At 42.5% G+C, this 19,730-nt stretch overlaps 1 protein-coding gene across 3 annotated transcripts in view; it reads right to left on the reverse strand.

Annotated features, from left to right (window-relative positions):
• The window catches only part of cd2ap (CD2-associated protein), an 88,064-nt gene that overhangs the window by 6,491 nt on the left and 61,843 nt on the right, over nt 1-19,730 (reverse strand). For all 3 annotated transcript variants that reach the window (XM_076083719.1, XM_076083720.1, XM_076083722.1), the window contains 10 exons: nt 18,378-18,465; nt 17,967-18,061; nt 16,470-16,568; nt 15,456-15,509; nt 13,082-13,118; nt 11,096-11,158; nt 6,297-6,447; nt 6,021-6,130; nt 3,468-3,583; nt 1,742-1,828 (listed from right to left, as the gene is read on the reverse strand). In XM_076083719.1, the coding sequence (XP_075939834.1) occupies nt 1,742-1,828; nt 3,468-3,583; nt 6,021-6,130; nt 6,297-6,447; nt 11,096-11,158; nt 13,082-13,118; nt 15,456-15,509; nt 16,470-16,568; nt 17,967-18,061; nt 18,378-18,465 (900 nt within the window). The remainder of the gene's footprint in view (nt 1-1,741; nt 1,829-3,467; nt 3,584-6,020; nt 6,131-6,296; nt 6,448-11,095; nt 11,159-13,081; nt 13,119-15,455; nt 15,510-16,469; nt 16,569-17,966; nt 18,062-18,377; nt 18,466-19,730) is intronic.

Here is a 19,730-nt window from a genome sequence, read left to right on the forward strand (position 1 = left end):
AATAATAATAATACATTTTATTCATATAGCGCTTTTCATAGTACTCAAATCATCAATCATCATATATAAAAGCAATACACTAAAAACATAAAATACACAATAGTGGTCACACATTAAAAGTAGTTTTGAACAGGTGGGTTTTGATTTGAGATTTGAACATGGAGGTCAGTGCAGTCTCGGATGTGTTTGGGGAGAGAGTTCCAGAGGGAGGGGGCAGATATGGAGAAGGCTCTGTCGCCCCATGTCCGGTGCTTGGTCCTGAGTGGAAGAGACAGGAGGTTGGCATCAGAGGAGCGGAGCCGACGGGATGGAGTGTGGTGGTGAAGCAGGTCGGTGAGGTAGGAGGGGGCCTGATTGTGGAGGGCTTTGTGAGTGAGGAGAAGGATTTTGTATTGGATCCGTTGTGGGACGGGGAGAGCCAGTGGAGGTTCTGGAGAACAGGGGTGATGTGGTCACGGGAGCGGGTGTGGGTGAGCAGGCGAGCAGCAGAGTTTTGGATGTACTGGAGTTTATTTAGGATTTTGGATGATGTGCCGTGGAGAATGCTGTTGCAGTAGTCAATTCTGGAGGTGATGAAGGCGTGGATCAGAGTTTCAGCAGCAGATGAGGAGAGTGATGGGCGGAGACGGGCGATGTTTTTTAAGTGGAAAAAGGCAGTTCTGGTGATTTGTTTGACGTGGTGTTCAAAGGAGAGGTTGCTGTCGAACATGACCCCAAGGTTGCGGAGTACTTCTCTCACACAATGTACACCTGTATATCAAGTACTCGCCTCGCGTTACCTTGAATTCTTTAAGACAACTTCATCTTTCTCGCATGCCTCCGCGGTGAACGTTAATTCGAAAAATGTATTCAAGACTGTGATGCATCTTTCTTTTGAGTGTAAGTTACTTAGACTCACTTCGACTCCAAACAGTTCCAATAGAAGAGGAAAAGGCAGTGATGTTATGTTTGGGGCGACCGTGGCTTTGGGGCGACCGTAGCTCACTGAGTAAAGAGGGTTGTCTGGGAACCGGAAGGTCAACGGTTCGATCCCCGACTGGGATGTGTCACGTGTCGAAATGTACCTGAGCAATACACTGAACCCCAGGCTCCCCAGGCGCCTGTCATTGGCAGCCCACTGCTCCCTATATACAGGGATGGGTCAAATGCAGAGACAAATTTCCCCCTTAAAGGGATCAATATAATATAATAAATTTCAATTTTTTTAATTTAAATTTTCCACAAAGGAGTGGGAATTAAAATGACATCCCTACATTTCAGTGAGAGGAAACCACAAGGTGAGGTCTTCGCTGTGGCTCACGAAGAACTATTATTATGAATATTATATTCCACTTCTGCAAATAGATCCACCAGAATGCGACACACTGGCCCTTTAACCATTCTACAGCAGTAGATCCAGTTCTTCACTTTCAACCAGTATTAATAACATGGCTGTAAAATACATATTGCATTTCATTTTTTGTCTTGTGCGGCAAGAGAGTTCTGATGCTTGCATCCCAAAGCTAAAGACACAACAAACAATACTGAGAAACCGCTACACACAGAGTAATAAAATGACATGAGAATTGATATTAGACATATGATATTTAACACCCAACAACTTTGAGTACACTAAGCAACTAAGGGGGATAAGAGTTATAGTGATGAGGCATTTTAAGGGGGTCATTGTAGCAAACCATTTCATGGATATCGTACCATTTGCAGTGTTTGTCATCTGGTGAAAGATGGCGCTCTAAGTTACCTTTCTGGTTTCTGTCAGCTTTGGTTTGGCAGCAGCATCGTCCTCATCGAACCTGAAGGACTTCTCCACGCTCACCTCCTTGGTGGGCTGCGAGGGAAGAGTTTGATTCATTGTTTGAGTCACATTCACTTTACGTTTGACTTTCAGCATACAGCTTCCTGAGAGGCGGACCTGACTAATGGGGAACGTGATAACACTCGGGGTAGTGCCCGTCCCCGGTGACTCCTGACAGTTACTCTCACACAGTCGTGAGGCGGGGCTACTTGTGTGTGTGTGTGTGTGTGTGAGAGAGAGAGAGCGTGACAGAGTGTGAGTGAGTGAAGGGGTGTGATGGGTAACAGAGAACCAAGGGACCTCAGAGTGAAAGGAAAATCCATGGAGTGGTACATCCATTTCAGAAGAGAGCGAGAAAATAAGATAAAAAAAACCCAGATCTGATATGTAATAACGTAATTTTGGCCGATGAGCCAGAGAGTTTTTAATGGTAGCCTTATTAACATGTATAACCTGTTGATCCAATCTGAAAAATGTAACTTTTTTAAAGTAATAAGTGTAGCCTTATTACATTACATTACAGTCATTTAGCAGAAGCTTTTATCCAAAGCGACTTACAATTCAGATTCTATCACATTTTTAAACAGCTACGGGAGCAATTTTTTGGTTAAGTGTCTTGCTCAAGGACACATCGACGGAGCCAGAGCCGGGGATCGAACCACCGATCCTCTGATTGAAGGACGGCCTTGCTCTCCACTTAGCCAAAGTCGCCCTCATGAAAGCTGACTTTGAATATGAAAGGTCCATATGCAACAATATGAAGTTGATGGCCTGGTTGAATTACTACTGTAGATTAATATAAACATAAAGAATAGACACCTGACAACAGCCAAAAGTGTCTTTTTAGCTTGAATTGATGTTGATTAGCTACAGCTGATTCATTTGATGCCAGTTGTGTTTTCTCATTTCAACTGGAGAAAGCAAAGTTTATCAAAAGCTAAATTGTAGTTTTAGGTTATGATGAATAATAAAATATAATATAGATAAAAAAATGTAAAAGAGGTAGGAAGGAAAAAAAGGTTTGTTAAGAAATCTTATATGTTTGAGCTGAAAGCTGCTGCGAGGAACTTTCATCTTTGTGTTGATTTTGGCGGGCCCCTGTGGACAAAATCAGTAGCTCTCCTCCTACCACCGGCAGTAAAGCCGGATCTGGGTCCGTCCACGGTGGACTGGTCTCTGCTGGAGTCTGAGCCGAAGGAGTTTCTGGTGAACCAGCATGATTTCATCTGATTTTAGCAGAATCTGACGCCGTGGCACCGATGACAAGCATTAAGAATAACGACATAGAAATAGCCAATCTTCTCTCTGCCGTTCTCGTTTACGAGCATAGGTCATACAGAGGCGTCAGTATTGCATTGAGACTGCTTCATAACCAGTTAAACGTTGCTTGTATTAACTTGAATGAATCTAGGTATTTGGCCTACTGGAGCCAGGTCTAAAATGGAACAGTTATCAGAACCCAACCCAATCTGCTACACAGTACTGCATGTGTAAATCAACCGTATCATGTGACTATCCACCTGCAACAGCAATGTGACATGATATCCTGCAGTAAAATGCAAATTGGAAAGAAACGGTAACGATTTCCAACATTTTGCTCATCCTGACATGTAGAACATGATGGTCATGATGGGGCTAGTTGCGAGTTGCCGAGGTGCTTGTGTGCACTCACCGAATGTCCTCCGCCAAACTGGGCGGGCAGCCTCCTGCCAGGCATCTTTGGTCTGTTAGCAGTGGGGTGAGAGAGCTTCTCCGAGGTAGACGACAACTCGTCAAAGCTGATCAGATCTGTTGGGAATAGATGGGGGAGGCAGAGAGGGAGAAGGAAAACCGATGAGTAATGGGGTGAACGCACAATCTCATTTCATTATTGCTCGTGAACAGCTTGGGCAGCAGAAAAATGAGCCTATAGCCCTTTAAACTCTTAAATCTGTCAATGGGTGATAGAGTTGCCGAGTGATGAAGTTACGCCATTGGTCGAAGTGAGTGACGAAGTTACGCCATTGGTCGAAGTGAGTGATGAAGGTATGCCATACAGGACTGTGCTGTCCAGTACTTCAGCAATGAAGTACACACGCTTGAACATTGGTGTATCAGTTGGAAAATACACAAACTAGGTTCCTTTAGTATGCGTTGGTACGTAAGCTGTTGCTGCTCCAATTCTTTGGACGTATTTTCCCTCAGAGGCATGTTAATAGCTAGCTAACATCAGGTATATTCTCTCTGGAACAGCAGAATTAGCACAATGCTAAATGGTAAATGCTACAGTGCATTCTATCTAAGTTCTGGTAAAATGCCATTTAACGTCTGAACACATTCTCAAACAGACATCGAGTGACTGCTGAGCAACCGTAAATTCTCATGTAGCCGTTTCTTAGTGCGATGCGAAAATGAGACACGTGGACTAAGGAAAATCTGCCTGCTAATGTTCAGCGTGACGACTTTGCACTTTGGAAATAAAGAGGATGTACGATACACATTTAAATGTAACTATACGGTAATATGACATTTGTTTATGAGTGTGTGCATAGGAGCACAACAAACTTAAACAGAGGACAGAATGAGTCATTTCCACTCGGCCGTTGTGCAACAGCACTTTGCAGCTTCACAGTGACAGACCTGCTGCAGTCGGAAGAGCATCGCACGTGACTGCAGGAGAGATTGGATTTTCATGTTCGACGGCAATGTGCGTGGTTCAGGATGCCAGAATGAGTTGTCTGGCGTTTTAGCGGCTTTTAGTCGCCTCTGCACGGAATCTGTCGCAAACAGAGAACTCTCTGGTGGGTAAAAACAAATCAATCCTAGTTGTCTTTTTTCTGGACCCTTTGGCGCCCCCCCCCCGTGCTTCTGTTTATCACTGAACGCCTCAAAACTATTCATCTTTTAAATTACGTCTCCCCCTGTTCAGTTTCCTCGCCACGGCCTGTCTTTTTTTTTTCTCCCACGCTTACACCGAGCTCTGCCTATGTCGATTGAAGCTCTGCGTGTTTTCCCTCACGGCTTTTACCATTTTATTGAAGGCAAATTTGCATATTGATGCACAGCTCATAATGTGCAAAAGCCTGACGACTGCAAACTGCTGACTGACAACGTTTCAATGGTCGACGTGAGGGAACTCTTGGTGGTAAAAGGTTCATGAGGAATGTGTCTTTTAACTGGTATTATAGGTATTCCAATAGGTAGTATTCCTCTACAGGGCATCTAAACCTAAACTACAGCTCTGAAATAATCGACTATTAAATTAACAAATAAACCACTTTGGTATACAAATAGATCTTTGTATCCATAAAACTAAATGGAAAAATGTAACCTAGTTGAGAATGCCTGTTTAATAGAGTAGGGAGGATTTTTGGGGGGATAACATTTCTTATGTAAAAACAGAAGTTGAGTCTGTGTGTTCTGGAAGAAGAGAGGGTTGTTACTGACGTCACGTCTCCAGCAGTGGAGAACTCCCTCATGATTGCCTGACTCCACCTGCTTTAGTATTATATAACTATAGCATGATTTAAGCGCTCCCCTTTTCTTCCAAATTAAGTAGAAGGTTTGTGTTGTAAACTGTGCCGTCGTGTTTGAGTTCCACCCTTGTAGTTGATTTCTTGCGATTCTGAGTCGTAGAAGATAAAGCTTTGTTTACACTCGCGCTTGGCGCCGTAGCGCGAGCCTCCGCAGACGGCGCGCGAGATCCGGGCATGAACGGAGCCGTTTATACTCTTATTATTCTCCGAAACGCCAGAGAGCGTACAAACAAAAGGAACCGTGAAAAATCAAGAAGACCACAAATGTAACCCAGAGATATGCCCACAGACTGTAGGTGTCACCGGCAAAAGCCAGGAACCATCCTCCACAATGCAGAGCAGGGATTGTAGTTATCTGTAAACTAATATCTCATATTCATGCACTACTTTATTGCCTTCATACAAGGCCTGTAAAGAAAGAAGTTAAGTATTGAATGCAAATGTAAGCAGTATATCATTAGTATATTTTAGCAGTATATACTGCAGGGGCAGATCTGGGTGCTGCACTATTTGGGGAACTAATCTATTCATCGCTTTTGGCCTAAAAACACAGATTGGAAACTACTCATTTCGTCTCACTCGTGGAACATTCCGTTTCACCCTGAGTGCGTTTTGCAGTTCAAATAATCAAGATTCCGACATAACAACAAGCAAAACTAATCACCTCCATTATTCTGGACTGTGACATCTAAAGGCAATACTGTACATACCCATATCCAAGGACTTCTCCCCCCAGTCCCCGGACAGCGTTTTGGGTTTGGTGGGCAATAACGGCTCGAAGTCGGACTTTGGTCGCGTGGAAGGCACCTCTCCATTGTGCCTGAAGACAAGGAGGGGAAAACTTTTTTCAACATGAAATTACCGTACTGAGAGTACATTCAGGTAAAAATTGCTGCTCACATCAACACACAAGAGACAAGACTAATAATGGTGCACACGAGCAGATGCTGGACTGACGGCTAAATAGACATGGATAACGGACTCACTTGAGGTTCGGCGAGGGAGCGAGAGGCTTGTCCGGCCTCTTCGGGAGGAAGCCTCCGGGCCTGCCTTTCCCCGGAGGGGGGACTGGCTTCTTGGGTGGGACCACCGGCGCCGCGGGCTTGGATGGTTTGTGATCTGGCGCGGCCCTGTCAACTGAAAGCAGAGAAGAGGTGAGAAGAGAGTTGGAAAAAGATGTTGATGAAACTGTGAATGATAAAAGAGAAACAAAGAGGCAGAGAGGAGAAATTGAACACATACTGAAAATATCATTATGGAAGATTGAAACTGACTAAATTTCAGCTTCCTGCACTCAACTCGACAATGACGCTCAGGAAACCAAGGCAAATCCTTTCGAAGTCTGAGTCTCAAAAGGTAAATTTGTTTTTGTGCAGCGCTGAAGCGACAAGAACAAATTGATGTTCGACAAGCGTATCTGCTGATAGAAGTTTGTCCTCAGTTGAACGTCTCGTCATCAGGCAGCACTGTTTCGTTGTTTTGAGCGAGAGGACTAGTGCAGTGGCCGTTCAGAACGTGTGCCCCTTCTTGTCTCCGGGGAAGTGAAAAAGAGTTTGATTGTAATCAGGCGGCAACCTTCGGTTCTGTCGAGTGAAGCCGATCCAGAAGTGTGTTAAAACCTGCATTCTCTCTAATGTCCATCAGGGGGCGACTCCTCTGGTTGTATAGAAGTCTATGAGAAAATGACTCTACTTCTCACTTGATTTATTACCTCAGTAAACATTGTAAACATGAGTTTATGGTCTCAATCTCTAGTTTCAAGTCCTCTTCAATACAGCATGATGTTCATTTAGTAAATTATGTTCCATTTAGAGATAAATAGACCATGAAGCAGGGGATGCTTTAGGGCGGGGCTACTTTGTGATTGACAGGTTGCTGCTGCTACCAGAGTTGTATACGGCGTCTCTACGTCACTCTTCCGCATTCCAAAGATGGTAACTTCCGGTCATCGGATGCAAACAAGCCAAGATGGCGACGGGAAATTGCCGTCAAGATGACTACGTCCACTTCTTATATACAGTCTATGGCTACTGCCACGTGCTCGTGGGACCGCATTAGTGCAAGCGGAGCAGGAATTCTCCATTTTGAGAAAACTTTTCTGCTCATGGATACTATTCTGTGCGCTCCAATCACGTTTTGAGACTAATTGACTAATTGAGACTAAGCTCAGTTTTGGGGCCGTAAAAAGTCTAAAATTCAAAATGATGCACTATGAAAGTGAGCTAGTTCATTTTATTGTGTGAACTGAGCAAGCTCTTGTGAATTGTGACTGACTGATGAAATCACTCCGTTTAATTATTACTGTGGAGCTTGTGGAGCCCCAGCAACAGCCGTCAGACACACTGGAAGTATTTCAAGAGCTCTATTTTACTGCTTTATGACGGTCAAACACTTGTTTTCTTTTTTCTATTGTTACACAAGATAGAAATAGCCCTGCAATCACTGATTGACTGAATTGTTTTGTCACTTGAGCATGTGATTGGCTTACTGAGAGGGAAATTGGTTTGCCTTGACTAGAACAAATAAAAATACTGCAAATGACAGTCAATATGTGTACCGGTGTCACATCAGAAATCAGTCACTTTATCAATCCGATGAACACCTAACGAGTCCAGAACACATCTGTTCACCTTATATTCCAGAAAAAAAAGGATGTTCGCAGTGTTGATGTTGATGTAGCTCATAGTGAATGATTGTCATATCACATCTACAACAGATTTTTATGCTCGAAATGCTCCATGATCTAATTTGCATCTGAAAGTGGGGCCTACCATGTACTCGTTTAATGTGAGGGGAAAAGAACGTGGATGAAATGAGTGATGTTAACCGACATCGCCGAGGGTGCAAGTTGAAAATGGCATAAATGAAATTGCAGGTAATAAGCTTCACAAGGACTGACGGCTAAAGGGTTAAACCTCATGTTAGAAGACTGTTGAGGAGGAGAGATGTGAATTACATTTGAACATTCTGCTGTGAACGAAAGATGCAACTAGAGAACTCAAGGTTGCTGACAGTTTTTAACATCTAGATTAAAGCTTAAACAAGGAATTGTATGACATGAGATTGATTTGGTCACTAACAACAACCTCACAGTATTTGCCTTGTTAAATTCAAATATCTTTATATTGTCTTTATAAATTATTTCATAAAAAATAATATATTTCTCCAGGAACACATTTTTAAATAAATGTTGATGCCATTGCTGTCTAAAATCCACATTTACTATACCCACCACCATTTCATAACTATATATTAATAAACCATTATTATTTTACTATTAATAATCAGTTTTAATAATAATTTTAAAAAGCTCCATATAACCAAACTGAATTCTAAACATACAATTAAATCACATCTGAAAATGATGCGACACCGACACAGTAGTATAAGCAACTTCTTGCAGACCCATTTACACACACACACACACACATCTGTACTGTTATCTTGATGAGGATCTTGATTAAGAGAAGACATTCCCTAGTCCCTTACTCCAACCCTAATTCTAACCTGAACCTTAAAATCAGGTCTGAACCCTAAAACAAGCTTTAGAAGAAGTGAGGACCGGCCAAAATGTCCTCACTTTCCAAAACGTCCCGACTCAGTCGGTTAAAAACAGGTTACGGTCCTCACTATGTATCAAGTACACACACACACACACACACACACCAAGTATAAAACCGCACACACACACACACACACACACGCACACAGAGCTCATTTCCTGTGCGATCCGAAGTAAGATAGAAACTGCATTGAGAGCACATCTGTCTCCTTACCAAGAATGACTTAACAGAGCTCGCCTCGACATGTGATGCGATTAGATAACTCAAACCATCTGACTTCAAGGTGTCAGCGCTTCCTGCAATCACAGAGCGACCGCCACAGAGGCGTTTGTCGAAATCAGTCACTTCTATTTCTATCTATGGATAACAGCTTAATTTGCTCCCATACTTCTTGCGGCTTTGCAACAGGGGTTTTATTTTGTTTCATGTGTTTAGTGGGTTGTTGGTACCTGCATTTATTTCGTATGTTATATCCGATTTGTGTATGCGGGTTTTTAACAAACCTTTGATTTTAACATATTGGAAATGTCATATCATCCTTTTTATTCAATTATTCCAATTTGGTAGATTTAGAAAAAAAATCAAATTAAAAACTTTAAGAAGACAGAGAAAACACGGAAAAGGACGGATGGCAAAAGACAAATAACCAATTACAAGGAACAATTTTTCTTGTATTTACAAAATGGGGCTTTTCAAAGGAGCATTACTAGAGTCACACACAAAGCTAAAGCGATGCCTTTAAGGCGACGAGGAAGAGCGCTAAATGCTACGGTGTCTTGAGTTAACAGACTATTCTCACACTATGGAAATGTGGAGGAAGAGCAGCATGAGTAACAGAAGAGCAAGGATGAAACTCAGAGAGCAAATGTAGGAAAAATGAATACAGTGAAAAAAAGAAAGAAAGGAGTGCTGAAGGAAGGACGAAATGAATGTGGTGGAAAGTTACATTTACTCAAGCATCAAGTACAATTTTGAGGTACTTGAACTTCACTTGATTACTTGTTTATGCTTCTTTATACTCCAGGAGATACAAGTACTTTTCAGATTGAGATGCTTCCATTAAAATCATATGATAATCTTAATACAATACAATGTTGGCTTGCGACATTTTACGTGACATCCGACAATGCAGCAGAACTGTTTTCCTCTTTCCTCTCCCATTATTTAATCTGACGACCCTTTGGAGGGGCCTGATTCCTAGACTGGACTAAATGAACGAATTGTATTCAAAACATAGACTGTATATAAGAAGTGGACTTTGTAAGAATGACATCAACCATCAGTTTATGGACTATGAGTTTGAAGCCTCGAGTTTGGCACTTTGACCGTCGCCAACTTGGTTTATGGCTGTCGCCATGTTGTTTGTTTTTTTAACCGGAAGTGACACAAGAGGGTGGAGCTATGTACAACCAAGCGCTGAATAAGACATTTGTAAGCAACCAACATTTTATAATCAACTTTCATGAAGTGAAAACACACTGACAGGGTTAAAGTTCGAAGACGAAAACACCGTGGTAGCGACCTGTCAATTACAATGTAGCCCCGCCCTAAAGCATCCTCTGCTTTATGGTCTATTTGACTCTAAATGGACCAAACTTACTAAATGAACATCATGCTGTATTGAAGAAGACTTGAAACTAGAGATTGAGACCATAAACTCATGTTTACAATGTTTACTGAGGGAATAAATCAAGAGAGAACTACAGTCATTTTCTCATAGACTTCTATACAATCAGACTTATTTTTGCAACCAGAGGAGTCGACCCCTGATGGCCATTAGAAAGAATGCAGGTTTAAGTCTTCACTTTTCAGAATCAGCGGTTGCCACCTGATATAGAATAAGCTAGCTCCACCTCAACCCGCTACAACAGTAAAGATTCTGCCTACACATTCAAGTCATTGGTATTGACAATCGATCAATCACAAGGGACATGTTTCTAACGAACCACTACTTTTACTTTTGATGCATCTTCCACCACCGGGTAAGAAGTCACAAAGGGAAGAAGGCACAGTTGAATTAAAAGGAAACAGAATGGCTCCTGGTTACATCAGGTCAATAGTGGTGCTACGGACCACAGCACGTGAGGAATGATGTGTTCCACATTTTTTTTTAAAAGGAGGTCAAAGCTTCGAACAAGTGATACAAAGGTGAGAACGACGTTGAGAAAAGGAGAGGATAGAAGAGCTGAGGAGGGTGAAGAAGTAAAGATGGACAGTCCTACCTCTGTCCTCTGGCCTGATGGGATGAGGCTTCCTGTCGGCGCTGGGAACCTCCGGCCTGAGAGCTGAAAAACGAAACATGGTCCACAATCTGTCCGAACACGACTGATTCAAGACTCACCAGACAATGAGGAGGAACACACACTTTCACAAGTACAATCACACAAAGAAAACCACCGGGTACACACACACACACACACACACACACACTATATTACGCACTGAGAGACAGTTGCAAACACACAGATTCAATATGCATCTCTATCTACACTGTACTGTGCATGTATAGCTGCATGCGCTCGCCTGTGGTTTGTCTGTGCACGGACACACATTCATAGATTCCTCAGAGAGACACACACCAAACTGCAACACAATGTCGTGGTGTAGAGGTTGTGAATGCACATGCTCCGCAAATACTTCCTGTTCAGACAGTAAAAAGATGATGCAAGCGTGTGTTTTGCAAACTGCAGATCTTGGTGCCGATGTGAAGCGCTTGCTGGAACTAAAAGGACACTAACGGAAAAAACATTGTTTTTTTTCATGCGCTGGTCGACTTTGGCTGATTTTGCTTCCATAACACTTCTTCTTTCAGACAAGTGGGGAGAAAAATAAATGTTACTACATTTGTCTTTTTGCGTCGGTAGATTTCCCCTAAATTAACCACAAGTTACCATTAGATGATGCCTCATTTGCATATTTAAATATAACATTTCAGAGAAACAAAACATAATGGTCTTACTCAAAGTAAACAACTGTGGAACTTAAATTGTTATATATCTATTAGTTCACAATTTTACTCTATTCACAGGTAGGGTCTCCCCTCAACAGTAACACTCCACCACCATTAAAACTATGCTGCCTTCTACTTCCATGTTTGGTGAAAGAAGAACTGCAAAACACTAAGTGAAACCCCCACGTAAATCTGGAACAAAGGGCTTGTCTTTGAAACGTTCCATGTATTGAGTTGAACTACAACTCTACATTTAACGCTCGGTCCTCTCTGTGAATTGTACTCATGTGGTAACCACGCGCCAGGAGATAAAACAAGAAAAGCCCTCATCGACCTCTGCATGTACGTTCTCCATTCTCCTGGTGAACCGCACGTAGGTAATGCGATTACTGGCCGTTTTCAGCCCTGATTGTATTTCGGAAACATCATGCAAAGGGAACACAATTTGCTCTTATCGGGTAAAGTCAGGGCTTCTCAGCCTCTTTTCTTTTTTTGTTTCATGTACTGTTTCTATACAGCCACTGGCATTTGGGGATTGGACATCTGGAAACCATTACAACCCCATTTAATACTAACACTCCCCTACCTGCTCTGCAGAAAACACTCAAGGACACAGCACGTGCTGAGCTGAAGTGATTGTAAAAACGTGAGTTGCATTGCATGCAATTCTGGTGATCCATTTTCTAAGTCTGATCTACATTTTTAGTTTTCTCTCCTGGGTTGATGAACAGGTGAACATTTGTTTTGTTTTGTTGTTGTTGTTGTTGTAATACTCACAAAAGGCTGCGGTGCAACACTACTCCATGTTCTAATTAGCACAAAACACTTCTTCCAGGTGAGTTCTAAATTCCTCCATGGACTCTTTGGTTAAAAACTTATTTAAATTGGCTCTAAACTGCCATTAGGGAAAACATGAATGCTTCTGGCTCTATTTAGAACACGGTGTAATGGTGCACGTCAGCCTCTTGTGGCTGAAATGAGAATTACAACAACACACACATTTTATTCATCAACGCCTGAAAGAAAGTAATTGAAATCTGACTTAGTACATGTCTTGGTACTTTGACTGAGCCTTGGTCCTGCTGTGGCTCTGCAGACTCAGCACACTCTCAATCAGTCTAAAAAGGTGACTGCATTCAGTATCCAGTGAGCTTTTGTTGGAGAACCAGCGTGTTCCACTGCACTAATCAAGTCCCACCATTTCCTCACGCTCCCCACTGAGCTGGGGACGTTAAATGAGGCGGACGTTGGTTCTTACCTATGCTTTTTGACGGCGGAGGTGGCTTCTTCGGCTTCTGACAGGAAGAGATGGTGAGAAAAAAAAAAACAAATAGGTCAGAGTGACTCACATCTGTTCTCTCAATTGCAGAAATCAGAAGGCAGAGGGAAGGAGAAAAGGACGACAGATTAGGGTTTCGGTCTTAACACAGAACATCTAATAATATCCAAGATCCCAGACTGGAACTTAAGCCTTTAATGGTCGGAGGATTGCAAATTATTTTCGCATACAGTACAAAGGCTGGGCGACAATTCACTAATACAACAAAGACCATATCATGTAATACGCATGCTGTTGACTTCCACCATGCTTCCCAGCCTGTACATGAAGAAGCTAAAGCTTTGGCTTTACCACTGCTTTGCTATTTGAATATTCAATAATAACAACGTTCGTTTTTATCGTTTTCGATCATTCGTAGAAAGAGAGAGAGATTGCAGACACCATGGCAACAGCAGCTTGAAAGGGAGGCGTGTCTACTTAAAGAGCGGACCGTGACTGCATCACATTCTTCCAGAAGGTCAGCTGCTTTTTGCCTTGATCAGCACCTTTACTGGTGCTAAGCAACTATTCACTGAGAGTGCTCTTGTCAATAATCCTTGAAGGACACGCACTTCAAAACACAGCGTGTATAATTATTCCTGTTGCGTTATTAAATCTCAGCGCGGCCCATGCCGACACGTCACTGCGTGGATTCCTATTTGAAGGGCGGAGGCCACTTCGTTGTCTGTAATTACACATCTGAGCGTAACGACATGTGGAGATCCCCAGAGCTCCGTTCTCTTCTGCTCTCCCTCTACACGCTCCCGCCAGCTCAGGTTATCAGACGACTAAATATCTTGCCGCGATTATGCAGCTGACGCGCAGATTTACACGACTATAAAAGCGTGTGACCGCGGTCCCGTACAGCGAGTGCATTCAAACGTTAAAGGCCACAAACTGAGCCGGAAGTCTGGATGGAGACATGGACTCATCCCAAAGCCTAAATCTTAGGTGACTTCCAGTATCTGAGTGGGACACTTTTCATATTCATACAGTGTGTTTATGATTAAATTGTTTATTGAGATAGTAAAAGTCCTGCATTCACAATGTTACTTAAGTCAAAATACAAAAGTATTCGCATCAAAATATATTTAATGTACCAAAAGTAAAAGTATACTCTATATTCATGTAATATATTTACAGTAGGCCTATATCATTGGATTACAATTATTGATGCTTTAATGTGTTCATCCCTTCATCACTTGTGGAGCTGGTAAAGGTGGAGCTCATTTGAACTACTGTATATACTTAATAACTGTACACTACTTAACAATACATCATAGTTTATTAGTTGATTTATATGTTGTATCAAGAATCTGAAAAGAAGCCGAACTACAAACTAATATTTTCATGTTTCCCATGTATTGGACTAAAAGTATAAAGTTACATAAAATACTCAAGTATGGTACAAGTACCTCAAAGTGTACTTAAGTACAGTACTTGAATAAGTGTGCTTAGTTATATTCCACCACTGATAGAAAAACAAACTGCTCTCAAAGTGCACCAGATTGGTGCATTTAACTCCATTACGGGGGAACATGCCCCCTACACCCCCTGAGAGGGTCCGAGCGCCGCCCACTGTAGTCTCACATAATCCTGTGTGATGACCTGAGTTGAAAGAATAATTGTCAGTCAAGCATTGAGTTTGTCATGGTGATGGATTCATTACTCTTTAGCTGCTTCTATAAATCAGGGCATTTCACCAGGAGTGGGCGATGCTCGTTGTCTAGTGGTCGCTGTGATGGCCGTGCTGATTGAATGTAGAGGAATTAATCTGATCTGTGAACTGCCAGCGTCTGTACTGTATTATGAAACCCACCCACTGCGTCCTGCTTGATGTGTCTGTCTGTGGTTTGTGAGGTAGTGAGCGGAAGGACTATGTTGTAAAACAGGTCATGAGCCCGGCCTTGCTTTGCCCTCAGACGTGGTGCTTTTCACACAAGAGAAATATATTGTTAAGAGAAATATATATATATATATATATATATATATATATATATATATATATATATATATATATATATATATATATATATATATATATATATAGAGAGAGAGATTCGTCACTGAGTCACAGTTCAGTGCAGTGTATCCTTCACGGGGAAACCTCCGCGGGGTTATAAGGACACTGATTTCATCTCTGCGTTGAGCATCTTTGCGTAAGACAGAGAGACAAACATGGGAGTCTGGTGGCTCTGAAGAGAAGGGTCTGTACCTCCACCTGCTATAGGTTATAACACTTCAAAAGGTCTCAACCGTCCCGTTAAAGAGGAACCCATTGTGTTTCATGGCACTCACATCACCAGCGGCTTACCTCTTCTGACTCCTGCTTGGGAGATGATCTCACCGAGCCTCTCGACGTGGGCGTCTGAAACACGGACACAAGGACGACAGGATCAAATAAAGTAATGACGTCTGTGGAAATCACGGCCTCGCTGCAGCTGCTTTTCAAAAGCCGGAGCAATAAGCTAAAATGCATCCGGCTGATTATCCGTCGGCCTCGTTACCCGATAGTGGGAAAGCCCTTCGTCAGAATTCAATGTGTGATGTGGAAAACATAAGCTGTGCTTTACTGCTCCAGAATATCAATTAGATGATGTAAGGTAATGGACCACCATGCGTCAGGAATTGAGATTAACATGAGCAGGGTGAGGAATAGTCTCACCCCCTCCCAACTCTACATGTTTTGTTTTGTTTTCTAAACATATTTCATGATAAACTTTATAGAGCTTTTTAAAAAGGTAACTTTAGTCTTTTTGTAACCTGTTCTCCCATGTTTTTATGGATAACTGACTAATCAGGGCAATGGAACTGGTCCAGTATCGAGGGGAGAACGCAGTAGATGGAGTAGCCTCTAAACGGGCTGTGATGTTATCACACAGAGGCAAGCTGCTCATTAAAGTCCACTGAAAGTGCTCGTTTAACCACTGACGAGCTCGGCTTGTTGAGGGGGGACGAAAAAAAACAAGCAAAACTAAACTGCCGGAAACGGCGTTCTCCCTCAATACTGGACCAATTTTAAAAACTGCTGTCCTCAGTAGTCACTTTGACACTAAAACATGAGAAAAGAGGGTCCAGTTTGAAAAATACAGATGGTACTCTTTATCATTATTATAAAAAGTAGTAACAGGCCTTTCAAGGGTTACGTTCTGAAAAGGAATGAATGTTTGGAAGTTATTATCAGGACTGTTGATGCTTCAAAGATTGAACTCTGTGAAAAGTGAAAAAATATTATTCATTTGTTTTTTGTTTTCATGCAGACTATATGCTGTCCTGAAACGACATCACAGTCATCTCTTTTTAGACGAGGCTCTTAAACTGATCTCACCTCTTTCTCTGCTTCAGACACCGCGACTACAAAGTTGTCCGGGAAGACGCCGTCTCTGCCCCCGATCTCCCCTCGCCACCAGCCGGGCTCTCCGGTGTCCTGTCGCAGATCCCCAAAAAAAAAAGAAAAGTCACATTCTCTCCAACGGGCCTGCTACTTATTTACGTTGCAGCAAGAGGCAGATTCTAAAGAAAATAAATGAAACTTCACAAACTACCATCCAAAAGTTAAAGTCAGTCTAGAAAGCTAGAAAAAAAAAAAAAGATATCAAAAACAACACTTGTGATCTTTTTACCGAGCACTTCTCATCTGTCTCCACTAGATGGTGGTAGCGTTCTACTGCAGTCTTAGTGGGGCAACTGAAGGAGTCGGAGTCATCACACCTCGACATGATGTCACAGGCAGCTGAGCTGAGCCAACAGAGTCTGTGGCCCAATCCCAAGGCTCTTAATTGTCATTTCCTCGCTTCTCGCTTGAACTGGAAGTTGTTCTGCTCCGCCACATTGACGGACGTCCCAAAGCTCTTATTTCTGCTCTGAGAAGCAAAGAGCGAGGAGCAAGGAGGGATCTCTGAGGAGCCATGAGCGAGGGTGCATGAGAGCAGCCTTCCAGGAAGTGTTTTAGCGACCGACACGCCCCCTCATTGTTGATAAGTTATGTGATCGGATGCTGCAGCTGCTTGGACTGATTATTCTCAACATCTCTGGAGTTTAACACCAGAGTGAAGACAGATCACAGATTAAACTCTACTTTATATTTGAATAGTTTTCTGAATCACCGTCTGGTTTAAATAAATGTTCATTGTAGTCTGAACAACAAAAGGACCACAAACAACTTTCTTCATTTATTAGAAAGATTTGTCTTTTCATGATCTGATATTTCCCTCATTAACTTTTATTATGGACACAATTAAAGTCAGAGAGAGCTGGAGAGACTAAACACTTTTTACATCATTTGTAAAAAGTGTGTTTGATGAGTTTTATCATTTAACTTTAACCTGAAACATTGAGCCTAATAAATGAATTCCAGTGTTCAAGAGAAACCATAATCACATTCTGGTTTTGTCTGTTTTAGAATAATACTTATGATCAGCGCATAGATCTATGTTCATTCATCAAGTCTCTCCCATTTAACTCATTGGTGGCCAAACTACGGCCCTCGGGCCAACTGCTGCCCGTTTGTTACAATGGCCTGAGGTGGATGTTTTTTTGGCTCGAGCATATTTCTAATAGATTGCACTGTATGTGCATTGGACATTTTTTAGCTTGAACTCCAGATGTCGCTGCCATATTGAACGCCTACTTGACCAACACTGGTAACTAGTCGATGAAAACGTTCACCCCAGTTGATTGGGTCGGCACGGTGGAACCAAACAGTTGGCAAATAGCAAAAGTTTGCTGACAAATTTCTAAAACCTTGTGAAAATATGTACTTTTCCCCCCCACAGAAACCAAGCGGTGAAGTGTTCCTTTCATGCACGAGGCGGTGAACGCGTACCTTGCTCAGGACGTGGACGATATCGCCCTCCTTGATGGTCAGCTCGTCCTCATTTGTCGCCTCAAAGGTAAAGGTCACCTTACAGTACTCTTTTGCTGAGGAAACAGATACAACGAGGGTCTGAACAAGGATTCAAGGAAACCAACACACAAGGTTTACATCAACACAGTCTGTCAGAAGAACTGAATAAGGGATGTTTCATCATATCCAAACTACACAGTATAGCTTTTAACTAATGACAGACGCTAAAAATGCTAACAGAGCTAGCACGCCCACTTTAGAAGTAAACAGGACGAACAGAAAAAAAACACTCACCCCCCCCACACACACACACTGACAAGGAACAGCTGACAGTAAATACAGGTTTCCACACGTCAAAGCGTCCTCTGCAGTACTTTTACGGTGCTTTACCTTTGGATTTGCCATCTCCGTCCACTCTCTGCGAGTCTGTCATGTTGGGATGGGCGGGCTTTGCAGCGGATGGTAATGATGGGATTGGCTAAAATGGAGCAAACCATACAGATGGAAATGATTTAGCGCACATGAGTGGATGTGTGGCGGAGTCCCCGTCTGTGAGACGGGTTCGTGTGTGTGCAACCAGTGAGCAGAGTCACGTGACTCCGTGAGTGTGGAGTGTAAGTGTGTGTGTGTGTGTGTGTGTGTGTGTGTGTGTGTGTGTGTGTGTGAAAGATGCCGTTCATTTTGGGGGGTTGAAGGGCAGTTAAAGGGGCGGGTCCAGCAGCATCCTTTTCAGAGGTTTTCAGATAAAAACTCATGTGATGTAGGTTACCAAAGTGAGCTGATCAATAAGGTTATGAATAATGTGAATGCAAGCACAAGGTGAGTCAGCGTTGTGTGTCTACTCCCTTGTTCTACAGTGTGGCAAAATGACTGTTTTTGTCAATGGAGGTTTTGAAGAAAGCAATAGAACGGTTTCTGTTCCCCCCGTCGTAGCAGGCCGTCTGACGGCACGTTTCAACGGGTCACTGGAGGAGTTATCTTTGGGCTCTTCAAAGTCACCAGATCCCATTAACAAAAGCAGTACTTTAACACGGCAGGACATGAGATCTGCTGGTCTACCGCTGCCTCGGTCGGTCAGTTTGTTTCTGTTATCATGTGACTAGCGACAAACTAGCGCAGCGTCCACAGCAGCACTTTACTGAGCTTCCTCGCTGGTACTCCTAAGTGCTTCTCCTAGCTAAGGAGCGTGCCACCGTCAGCTAAGTTACTGTATGCAATAGAGTGGTGAAGGGATTGAGGATTGTTAATAGGCCACCAGAGAGTTAGCATCACACTGGTCCCCTCAACAAAAAACAATGAGATTTTACCACTGAAAGTGTGAATGCAACTGGACAAAGTAAACAAAACTCCACCAGAGTCACATGACTTCACGTCACCTCCACAAAGCTAAAGGAGGACCAGTGTTCTAGCGTAAAAGCCGGAAGGGTTTTTACTGAACCCTTTTATATCGTAGAACAAAGCGATAAAATCTTTTAAGCTTGTGGTAACATTTCCGGGTTTAAGGACTTATTCATGCGGTACTGTATAGACGGAATACAAGGATGTATACAAACTGTGTATGTAGCAGCGTCATTAAGCATAAACCTACGTCAGCATAAACCGTTTGGTCGAAGTACGTTTTTGACTCAAAAACGTACTTCAACCAAATGGTTGTGTTGAATACATAAAGAACAGCGTTGGGAAGCTACAGAATGATGTACAAACGTCAAAAAAATAAATAAATAATGGACCCGCCCTTTTAGG

This window comes from Anarhichas minor, unplaced genomic scaffold, assembly GCF_050575085.1.
Source record: "Anarhichas minor isolate MPS153535 unplaced genomic scaffold, ASM5057508v1 ptg000136l, whole genome shotgun sequence".
Lineage (NCBI taxonomy): Eukaryota > Metazoa > Chordata > Actinopteri > Perciformes > Anarhichadidae > Anarhichas > Anarhichas minor.